Source organism: Thalassophryne amazonica, chromosome 19 (assembly GCF_902500255.1).
Source record: "Thalassophryne amazonica chromosome 19, fThaAma1.1, whole genome shotgun sequence".
Classification (NCBI taxonomy): Eukaryota; Metazoa; Chordata; class Actinopteri; order Batrachoidiformes; family Batrachoididae; genus Thalassophryne; species Thalassophryne amazonica.
Window position 1 is genome coordinate 3,685,753 of NC_047121.1, and position 12,439 is coordinate 3,698,191.

At 44.4% G+C, this 12,439-nt stretch overlaps 1 protein-coding gene across 1 annotated transcript in view; it reads left to right on the plus strand.

The window, feature by feature from the left end:
- The window catches only part of sobpa (sine oculis binding protein homolog (Drosophila) a), a 165,289-nt gene that overhangs the window by 61,291 nt on the left and 91,559 nt on the right, over nucleotides 1–12,439 (plus strand). Inside the window, 1 exon segment of the mRNA XM_034195445.1 lies at nucleotides 9,522–9,642. Within this exon segment, the coding sequence (XP_034051336.1) occupies nucleotides 9,522–9,642 (121 nt within the window).

Consider the following 12,439-nt stretch of genomic DNA (forward strand, 5'->3'; position numbering starts at 1 on the left):
ATGATGTCAACTCATATTTGTTTTTTTACATTGTCATAATGTCACTCATGCCATTTGATTGCATGTGACTTACTTAACTCTCTTGTCCTTTTGGTTGTGGAGATGTCCTGGGAAAATGTGTCTTATTTTTATGTATTTTTGACAGCCTTGGTGTTGATGTTTGATTGATGCGCTCAACAAGTGGATGCCTGGGAGGAGCTGAAAGCAGAAGAATGTTCCAGAGGCATGTCTGCCACCTGCTGGATGGGTGTAGGATCCTGGATTGATTATGAATTAGGAGCAGGTGTGGCTGTTAATGGCAAAGCACAGAAATGTACTAAATGTTCATCAGGCAGGTGACGGCCTGGGTAGTGAGGTTAGATCCTTGTCTCAATTGTCTGTCAGGCAGGAAAGATCACTGAAGTGCCTTTGAGCAAGGTCCTTAATCTACAAATTCCTCCTGGTGTGCAGCTGAGTGCCTGAAATTGGTGTGCGTATGAACGGCTGTATAGCTTTTAAACTTTTGCATCAGATGGAAAAGTGCTGCAGAAATGTTTATTTACAATAAAGTGTTTTCTGAATGTAGTTGGGTGAGGTACAAAGTGAATGCTGTCTGTGAGAGAGAGTGTTTCTACACAGAAGTGTATTCAATCAGAGCAATAAACTGTGAGTTTCACATTGTTTCACAGCAGTTACATCCTAAAACTCAAACCATATGGTCACATGTTCACACAACTCAGTGGAAAGGATTTTATGTGAAGGTTACTGAAGCAGATGCTTCTTCTTCTTCTCTCTCTCTCTCAGTGTGTGTATTTGAACTTTTGTACATCAACCCAGAGACCAGTTTAAAACACCAGGGGCCTGTACTACAAAGCGGGGTTACTGGCTTATCAGGGTAACTTCGGGAGTAAGTTGATGATGTGTGGAGTAACTTCCCGGTTAACCCATACTACAAAAGGTGGATAGGTTTCGATTGAGGCATGCTGCCACGGCAATTTACGCTGTGTGCCAAACCTGCTCCGAGCAGGTTATGTTCTAGGTTCACCCATCACGATCACCCATCATAGCAATGCCCTGACGATCGAGCAGATAATAGATATTTAATAGATATTTTGCCAGTGGACAATTTATGTATTCCATTGGTGATGCTGAACATCTGAGCAAGAATACTGTATGTCGTATGATTCGCAGGGTAGTACTTGCTGTATCTAAACTGTTGGATGCATTTGTCGTTTTCCCTGGCCATTTATCTGCAATGCAAATCAAAGAAGGGTTTTATGCAATCGCGGGTAATTACTAATATCAAAATAGGTCTAATGCATGTCCATTAATTAGGCGAAGTGGGGCTTATCAATAACAATTTCTCCTAGGTTTCCCAAGAGTAATAGGAGCCATTGATTGCACGCAAATCCCAATCAGTGCACCCCTGGGAGAGCACGAGGGCGATTATGTCAATCGCAAATCTTTTCACAGTATCAATGTGCAGGTATAGCCGTTCTATTCGGCCTATTTCATATACCCATTATTGTGTAGTCCACTCTAAGCTCACCTTCTTTCACTTGTTTCAGCCACATAAGGTGTGGGAAAGTGTAGTGACACGGACCCACAACAGGGGGCGTAAATGAACGGACAATGAAAGAGTCGAATATGAACACTTTACTGTCATGAATGAGCACAACCACAATACAGAGGAATATAAAATTTTGCAAACAGTCAATCACAAAGGTGACGTGTGGGCAGGCTCGAGGATAGAAGACGTCTGTCCTGAGAAGAACCAGAACCACACGATTTCCTCCGCCACCGAACCTGGAGAATACTGGAGCCGCCAAGTCCCGAGTCCCCAGGTGGCCACCGTCTCCGAATGTCGGATCTGGTACCGCTGGCGAGGAGCAGAAACAATAAGATGTGGGTGTGTGCACACCCAGTAACAACAAAGGTGGAGATTCCACCTCAAATCCAGGACCCTGGCACGTGCAGTGTTAGTGAGTACTTATCAAAGTTTGGCGTGGGGAGCGAAGACGTCAGCCCTCCAGATATACGAAGACGAATCGGTGCAGGAAGTCCCGCAAGACGTCATTAACCAAAGCTTGGAACATCTCGGGGGCGTTAGTGAGGCCGAACGGCATGACCAGGTACTCAAAATGACCTAAAGGGGTGTTAAATGGCGTCTTCCACTCGTCTCCCTTCCGGACCCGAACCAGGTGATACGCATTCCTAAGCTCCAACTTTGTAAAGATTTTGGCTCCATGCAGGGGGGTGAACACGGAATCTAGCAAGGGCAATGGGTATCGATTACGAACCGTGATTTCATTCAGCCCCCTGTAATCAATGCATGGACGGAGTCTGCCATCTTTCTTGCCCACAAAAAAGAAACCTGCACCCATCGGGGAGGTGGAATTCCGGATCAGCCCGGCAGCTAATGAGTCCCGGATGTAGGTCTCCATTGATTCGCGCTCAGGTCGTGAGAGGTCGTACAGCCTGCTGGACGGGAACTCCACGCCTGGAATCAAATCAATGGCACAGTCGTACGGACGGTGCGGGGGAAGGGTGAGTGCCAGATCCTTGCTGAAGACGTCAGCAAGATCGTGGTATTCAGCCGGCACCGCCGTCAGATTGGGAGGGACTTTGATCTCCTCTTTAGCCTGTAAACCGGGAGGAACCGAGGAACCTAAACACCTCCGATGGCAGGTTTCGCTCCACTGAACCACCACCCCAGACGGCCAATCAATCCGGGGATTGTGTTTCAACATCCACGGGAAGCCCAAAATCACTCTGGAGGTAGAAGGAGTCACAAAAAACTCGATCTCCTCCAGATGATTTCCAGACACCACCAGAGTTACAGGTTGTGTCTTGTGCGTGATTAAAGGGAGAAGGGTGCCATCTAGTGCCCGCACCTGCAATGGCGAAGGGAGCGCCACCAGAGGGAGCCCTACCTCCCTAGCCCATCTGCTGTCTAGCAGATTCCCTTCTGACCCCGTGTCCACCAGTGCTGGGGCATGAAGGGTTAAATCCCCGCTCAGGATTGTAACTGGGAGTTGTGTGGAAATATGTGTGCGTCCCACGTGAATGTCTTGGCCCACCCTAAGCCCAGTTTCTACGGGCGGGCGTTGGTGTTTAAACCGCTTGGGGCAGTCTCTCTGCTGGTGCTCACTCGAGCCGCAGACAAAGCACTCCCCACGGGCCAGCCTCCTCTGTCTGTAAAATGTGGCCCTGCTCGTGTCCATAGCTTCGTCAGCAGGGGGAGCTGTAGCCACACCGAGCATTGAGGCTGTGGAGCGTGGGGAGGGCGGAACCTTTTCGGACCCGGAAGGGAGAGGGACGGCGCGTGCCCGGCCACGTCCTTCGTCTCACTCCCGACGGCGTTCCTCCAACCGATTGTCTAACCGTATAACGAGATCAATAAGCCCATCTAAATCCCGCGGTTCTTCCTTCGCTACCAGGTGCTCCTTCAGGACCGACGACAATCCGTTTATGAAGGCGGCGCGGAGCGCAATGTTATTCCAGCTGGACCTCGCAGCCGCGATGCGGAAGTCGACTGCATATTCGACTGCATATTCGGCTGCGCTCCGGCGCCCCTGTCTCATTGACAAAAGCACTGTTGAAGCAGTCTCTCCTCTGTTAGGGTGATCAAAAACTGTTCTGAACTCCCTCACAAACCCAGTATAAGTGGTAAGGAGCCATGAATTTTGCTCCCAAAGCGCCGTAGCCCAAGCGTGTGCCTCACCACGAAGCAAGTTAATTACATAAGCCACCTTACTGGCATCAGATGCGTACATTACGGGACGTTGTGCAAAGACAAGCGAGCACTGCATAAGAAAGTCCGCGCATGTCTTCACACAACCTCCGTACGGCTCTGGGGGACTTATGTATGCTTCAGGGGATGGTGGGGGGGTTCGTTGAACGACCAGTGGAACGTTTATATCCTGCACTGGGTCGGCAGGAGGAGGAGCCGCAGCAGCGCCCTGACCGCACGCTTCCACCTGTGCGGTGAGAGCCTCCATCCTGCGATTAAGGATGACGTTTTGCTCGGTCATCACATCCAACCGAGCGGTAAAGGCGGTGAGGATTTGCTGCAACTCACCAATCACGCCTCCTGCAGACGCCTGTGCACCCTGCTCTTCCGTTGGCTGTTCAACAGATGGGTGACGCCCCTCGGGATCCATGACGTTGACCGAGATATCCTGTTGGGAAAGTGTAGTGACACGGACCCACAACAGGGGGCGTAAATGAACGGACAATGAAAGAGTCGAATATGAACACTTTACTGTCGTGAATGAGCACAACCTCAATACAGAGGAATATAAAATTTTGCAAACAGTCAATCAACTCAACTCAACTTTTTTTTTTTATATAGCGCCAAATCACAACAAACAGTTGCCCCAAGGCGCTTTATATTGTAAGGCAAGGCCATACAACAATCATGAAAAACCCCAACGGTCAAAACGACCCCCTGTGAGCAAGCACTTGGCAACAGTGGGAAGGAAAAACTCCCTCTTAACAGGAAGAAACCTCCAGCAGAACCAGGCTCAGGGAGGGGCAGTCTTCTGCTGAGACTGGTTGGGGCTGAGGGAAAGAACCAGGAAAAAGACATGCTGTGGAGGGGGGCAGAGATCGATCACTAATGATTAAATGCGGAGTGATGCATACAGAGCAAAAAGAGAAAGAAACAGTGCATCATGGGAACCCCCCCACAGTCTACGTCTAAAGCAGCACAACCAAGGGATAGTCCAGGGTCACCTGATCCAGCCCTAACTATAAGCCTTAGCGAAAAGGAAAGTTTTAAGCCTAATCTTAAAAGTAGAGAGGGTATCTGTCTCCCTGATCTGAATTGGGAGCTGGTTCCACAGGAGAGGAGCCTGAAAGCTGAAGGCTCTGCCTCCCATTCTACTCTTACAAACCCTAGGAACTACAAGTAAGCCTGCAGTCTGAGAGCGAAGCGCTCTATTAGGGTGATATGGTACTACGAGGTCCCTGAGATAAGATGGGACCTGATTATTCAAAACCTTATAAGTAAGAAGAAGAATTTTAAATTCTATTCTAGAATTAACAGGAAGCCAATGAAGAGAGGCCAACACGGGTGAGATATGCTCTCTCCTGCTAGTCCCCGTCAGTACTCTAGCTGCAGCATTTTGAATTAACTGAAGGCTTTTTAGGGAACTTTTAGGACAACCTGATAATAAAGAATTACAATAGTCCAGCCTAGAGGAAATAAATGCATGAATTAGTTTTTCAGCATCACTCTGAGACAAGACCTTTCTGATTTTAGAGATATTGCGTAAATGCAAAAAGGCAGTCCTACATATTTGTTTAATATGCGCTTTGAATGACATATCCTGATCAAAAATGACTCCAAGATTTCTCACAGTATTACTAGAGGTCAGGGAATGCCATCCAGAGTAAGATCTGGTTAGACACCATGCTTCTAAGATTTGTGGGGCCAAGTACAATAACTTCAGTTTTATCTGAGTTTAAAAGCAGGAAATTAGAGGTCATCCATGTCTTTATGTCTGTAAGACAATCCTGCAGTTTAGCTAATTGGTGTGTGTCCTCTGGCTTCATGGATAGATAAAGCTGGGTATCATCTGCGTAACAATGAAAATTTAAGCAATACCGTCTAATAATACTGCCTAAGGGAAGCATGTATAAAGTGAATAAAATTGGTCCTAGCACAGAACCTTGTGGAACTCCATAATTAACTTTAGTCTGTGAAGAAGATTCCCCATTTACATTAACAAACTGTAATCTATTAGACAAATATGATTCAAACCACCGCAGCGCAGTGCCTTTAATACCTATGACATGCTCTAATCTCTGTAATAAAATTTTATGGTCAACAGTATCAAAAGCAGCACTGAGGTCCAACAGAACAAGCACAGAGATAAGTCCACTGTCCGAAGCCATAAGAAGATCATTTGTAACCTTCACTAATGCTGTTTCTGTACTATGATGAATTCTAAAACCTGACTGAACCTCTTCAAATAGACCATTCCTCTGCAGGTGATCAGTTAGCTGTTTTACAACTACCCTCTCAAGAATCTTTGAGAGAAAAGGAAGGTTGGAGATTGGCCTATAATTAGCTAAAATAGCTGGGTCAAGAGATGGCTTTTTAAGTAATGGTTTAATTACTGCCACCTTAAAAGCCTGTGGTACATAGCCAACTAACAAAGATAAGTTGATCATATTTAAGATTGAAGCATTAAATAATGGTAGGACTTCCTTGAGCAGCCTGGCAGGAATGGGGTCTAATAAACATGTTGATGGTTTGGATGAAGTAACTAATGAAAATAACTCAGACAGAACAATCGGAGAGAAACAGTCTAACCAAATACCGGCATCACTGAAAGCAGCCAAAGATAACGATACATCTTGGGATGGTTATGAGTAATTTTTTCTCTAATAGTCAAAATTTTGTTAGCAAAGAAAGTCATGAAGTCATTACTAGTTAAAGTTAATGGAATACTCAGCTCAATAGAGCTCTGACTCTTTGTCAGCCTGGCTACAGTGCTGAAAAGAAACCTGGGGTTGTTCTTATTTTCGTCAATTAGTGATGAGTAGAAAGATGTCCTAGCTTTACGGAGGGCTTTTTTATAGAGCAACAAACTCTTTTTCCAGGCTAAGTGAAGATCTTCTAAATTAGTGAGACGCCATTTCCTCTCCAACTTACGGGTTATCTGCTTTAAGCTACGAGTTTGTGAGTTATACCACGGAGTCAGACACTTCTGATTTAAAGCTCTCTTTTTCAGAGGAGCTACAGCATCCAAAGTTGTCTTCAATGAGGATGTAAAACTATGACGAGATACTCTAACTCCCTTACAGAGTTTAGGTAGCTACTCTGCTCTGTGTTGGTATATGACAATAGAGAACATAAAGAAGGAATCATATCCTTAAACCTAGTTACAGCGCTTTCTGAAAGACTTCTAGTGTAATGAAACTTATTCCCCACTGCAGGGTAGTCCATCAGGGTAAATGTAAATGTTATTAAAAAATGATCAGACAGAAGGGAGTTTTCAGGGAATACTGTTAAGTCTTCTATTTCCATACCATAAGTCAAAACAAGATCTAAGATATGATTAAAGTGGTGGGTGGACTCATTTACTTTTTGAGCAAAGCCAATAGAGTCTAATAATAGATTAAATGCAGTGTTGAGGCTGTCATTCTCAGCATCTGTGTGGATGTTAAAATCGCCCACTATAATTATCTTATCTGAGCTAAGCACTAAGTCAGACAAAAGGTCTGAAAATTCACAGAGAAACTCACAGTAACGACCAGGTGGATGATAGATAATAACAAATAAAACTGGTTTTTTGGACTTCCAATTTGGATGGAAAAGACTAAGAGACAAGCTTTCAAATGAATTAAAGCTCTGTCTAGGTTTTTGATTAATTAATAAGCTGGAATGGAAGATTGCTGCTAATCCTCCGCCCCGGCCCGTACTACGAGCATTCTGACAGTTAGTGTGACTCGGGGGTGTTGACTCATTTAAACTAACATATTCATCCTGCTGTAACCAGGTTTCTGTTAGGCAGAATAAATCAATACGTTGATCAATTATTATATCATTTACCAACAGGGACTTAGAAGAGAGAGACCTAATGTTTAATAGACCACATTTAACTGTTTTAGTCTGTGGTGCAGTTGAAGGTGCTATATTATTTTTTCTTTTTGAATTTTTTTGCTTAAATAGATTTTTGCTGGTTATTGGTCGTCTGGAAGCAGGCACCGTCTCTACGGGGATGGGGTAATGAGGGGATGGCAGGGGGAGAGAAGCTGCAGAGAGGTGTATAAGACCACAGCTCTGCCTCCTGGTCCCAACGCTAGACAGTCACAGTTTGGAGGATCCAAGAAAATTGGCCAGATTTCTAGAAATGAGAGCTGCTCCATCTAAAGTGGGATGGATGCCGTCTCTCCTAACAAGACCAGGTTTTCCCCAGAAGCTTTGCCAATTATCAATGAAGCCCACCTCATTTTTTGGACACCACTCAGACAGACAGCAATTCAAGGAGAACATGCGGCTAAACATGTCACTCCCGGTCTGATTGGGGAGGGGCCCAGAGAAAAAAGGCTCGAGGATAGAAGACGTCTGTCCTGAGAAGAACCGGAACACGATTTCCTCCACCACCGAACCTGGAGAATACTGGAGCCGCCAAGTCCCGAGTCCCCAGGTGGCCACCGTCTCTGAATGTCGGATCTGGTACTGCTGGCAAGGAGCAGAGACAATAAGATGTGGGTGTGTGCACACCCAGTAACAACAAAGGTGGAGATTCCACCTCAAATCCAGGACCCTGGCACGTGCAGTGTTAGTGAGTACTTATCAAAGTTTGGCGTGGGGAGCGAAGACGTCAGCCCTCCACGTACCACAAACCCAGCCTCCAGCTGCAAGCACTCACAGAACCGACTGCAAACAACACAAAAGCAAAAACTGTCTGTGAAAGACAAAACAAACATCTGAGCAGTTTACCTTCGCAGGTCGAAGATATCTCGGCAACGAGGTGGAGATGACGTCCGGGTTTTATGGAGTAGCATGATGAAGTGTAGATGGGTGACAGCTGTCATGAGATGATGAGTGACAGCTGTCACCCCCGGCTGTGTCCGTGGCGGCAGCGCCCTCTCGTGCCTGAAGCCCGCACTTCAGGCAGGGCACCCTCTGGCGGTGGGCCAGCAGTACCTCCTCTTCTGGCGGCCCACACAATATAAGGGTTGCTTTGGTTTGGGTGATTTTTCTAAATATTCTAATATACAATTACTATGATTACATATTTCACATTCTTTTTCTCCCCACATGGGGCTGTCGTGTTGGATAACCTTCATGCCAAAGTGATATATGTGTAACTATGTTAACAGAATGGCCATTAATGGCTTTAAATCCTTAGAACAGTAGCCTATTTAGGAAACATTAAATTAACCTTACATCTATTAGTAGGCCTATGCCCACTTCTGAATCATGTTGCATCTGGGTGTAATTAATGAAAGAAGGTCATTTTTTTACACATATCAGACATTCCACAGGTTAATCATCTGTAACAGATTTGGCGAACAATTACGCATTTACCCGATCAGCAATACGTTGCCAACAAGCCTGTCTTGCTTTATTGGCAGACGATGTGTTTGATTTCCCCCTTAAAGTTAACTTAAATTCCTCATAGCTCCGCATAATAATCGTGCATTCTTCTTCGGTAAAGTAAGGTGACCGCGCCATCATTGAAAAATGGTGACGTGTGCTGCAACCTGCCCTTTTTATGTGAACGCGCACAAACTCCAATTAGGTTAACACAGGTTCAACAAATCAACATCTTATTCAGCGTCGTAGTACCGATTAACACCACTTGAGGAAACCAGGTTTTGTCAACCCCGGTTTAAGAGGTTGACCCTGGGTTACATCTGAGTAAGTTAACCCCGCTTCGTAGTACAGGCCCCTGGAATGGGAATTATGACAGATTTCATGTTTCTCTTCTTTTTTCCAGCTCGTACCCTGGTCAGCCCATTAAAACGTGGTCTTCAGGGTCTGAGACATTTATCTGATCAGAATGTTGTCTGTGTTCCAGAGTTTTGCGGAGAACACCATGAACGAGCTGCTGGGGTGGTACGGCTACGACAAGGTGGAGCTGAGAGACTCAGACAGCCTGGACATGGGCGAGACGCCACAGCACATCTCTGTTCTTAAAGGTATTTTGGGACTTTAAAGCACTAAACACAAGAAGACTCAGGAGGGTCATCGATTCTCTGTTTTTACATCTAATCCCTGAATCATGTCCTTATCAACTAAACAACAAATGCAACCAGCAATCCTTAAAATGTGTGTGTGTGTGTGTGTGTGTGTGTGTGGAGGTGTTTCAGTGGTAAAACTATGCTGCAATCTCCAGTGATGAAAAATGAAATGCACATGGAACTGCAAAAACCAACAGTTTGTCACATGGTGACTTGTCTCCAAAAGTCAGCCAGTGGGCTACGTACACGAGGGTTAGTGGTGTACTTTCAATTTCTGGTTGTTTCCAGTCTAACTCTTTATAATGGTGTTTGAGCCATTTTGTTATCATTAAAACAGAAGATTTTTTTTTTTCAAATGGGAAAAAATGGTTTTGTGAACACAGTAAAACAGGCTCTGTTAGTGTCAGCAGGTAACAGTTCCACTAATACAACAGATATAGTTTAGTTATGATGTTGGAGAGAATTTAACTGGATGAAGCACAGACAGAATGAAGTTGGTTAATGTTACTCAGTCAGTAAAATGTAAATAAAAACAGAATACAATGATTTTCAAATCCTCTTCAACCTATATTCAATTGAATACACCACAAAGACAAGATATTTAATGTTCAAACTGATAAACTTTATTGTTTTGTGCAAATATTGCTCATTTTGAAATGGATGCCTGCAACACATTTCTAAAAAGCTGGGACAGTGGTATGTTTCCCACTGTGTTACATCACCTTTCCTTCTAACAACACTCAATAAGCGTTTGGGAACTGAGGACAGTAATAGTTGAATCTTGTAGGTGGAATTCTTTCCCATTCTTGCTTGATGTACAACTTCAGTTGTTCAACAGTCCGGGGTCTCCTTTGTCGTATTTTGCGTTTCATAATGCGCCACACATTTTCAATGGGCGACAGGTCTGGACTGCAGGCAGGCCAGTCTAGTACCTGCACTCTTTTACTACGAAGCCACGCTGTTGTAACACGTGCAGAATGTGGCTCGGCATTGTCTTGCTGAAATAAGCAGGGACGTCCCTGAAAAAGACGTTGCTTGGATGGCAGCATGTGTTGCTCCAAAACCTGGATGTACCTTTCAGCACTGATGGTGCCATCACAGATGTGTAAGTTGTCCATGTCATGGACACTAACACACCCCCATACCATCACAGATGCTGGCTTTTGAACTTTGCGCTGGTAACAATCTGGATGGTCTTTTTCCTCTTTTGTCCAGAGGACATGACGTCCATGATTTCCAAAAACAATTTGAAATGTGGACTCATCAGACCACAGCACACTTTCCACTTTGCATCTGTCCATTTCAAATGAGCTCGGGCCCAGAGAAGGCGGCGGTGTTTCTGGATGTTGTACAGCGGTGGGCACAGTTCAGCTAATCTGATATCGGATAATTATCGAAGCTAATGTTTTTGCTATTGGATTAGCTTTTCAGATAGGTTTTAAAATGATTTTAAAATGATAACTTTCAGTCCGATAACATTTTCTTTGCTGGTAAAGTTTAACGGTTCAAAACGTTTGTAAACCCTAAAATCAAACATTTTAGTCCATCTTTTGGTGTTTGTAGCAAACTAGCTGCCTGTCGCTTGCTGATGACATCATCATTAAACAAAAAAAGTGATTGGCCAGTCGACGCAGCGAGCATTGTGGGTAGTGTAGTTCAGGTTCACTTTGGACGTTATAGTGACTCGTCCACTCGACACAAAACAGACTAATTTTAACATTATTTTATTTTATGTCTTTGTGGCTGTAATTTACACTCAGTGTGTGTACAGAGGGAGGGACTTTTCTTCAAGTTTAGACACTGTTTTGGATTTTAAAAAAGGACGCTTTATGTAGATTATTTATTCAGATGAATCCCACTGAAACTAACAGGTAAGAATTTATATTTACTACGTGTATTTTACATTGCATTAATGGAGCGAGATAAACTGTGACTTCTAATACTGTGCGTTACTGCTTTTGAAAGATGATGACAGTGTTTGGTTTTTTTTTTTATTTTTTATTCATTTTTGTGTGTTCTTTGTGTTTGTGATCCTTGAATTTACCCAGCAGCCCCTGCGGCACTTAAAGTGAAACTGGTTTATCAGAAGTCAACAATGTAATCTGATGTGGCTGCGTCCAAATCAATACTAATACAATAACATGCTTTTGGAGGGCGGTATGCCTTTTCAAAAGGCCTGACGTTCACGCCCAGGCGTCGTCATGACACCGCAGGATGCAACTCGAAACAGCCCGGTTTCGTCTAACTCGGGCGAATAGCTATCATTTTGGGCAACGGGATGGACAGAGGGACTAAGAAAATGCACACCGCACGACAACAGCATGTTATTTGCATTATTATCACTTTTTACTGAGATACACAACACGTAACGCGTACATGAAAAAGTTGGCTCACTTAACTTCTGCCTTGTCGCCTGACGTGCGTGCTGCTGTTCAAATTCAGCAGTGCGCCCTCATGAAGGTGGCTGCTTTAGCTGCTGTTCATTGTCGTACTATCCATGAGAAAATCATCCGGAATATCCATATTGGGACCAAAACACACTTCTCGCCTTTTCATCTTTTCCTCTGCGGACAGTTTTTTTTCCCCTCTGTGGACAGTACTTGGGCTGTGCGCTATGACGTCCTTTGTTTACATACAGCGGGCGGGTATAGCCAGATACCGTCGACGTAAATCTATGATACCGGCCTAGCAACGCCACAGTAAATTGATAATAATAATAGTTATCGGTTTTCTGTAATAAAGATATATTTTTTAG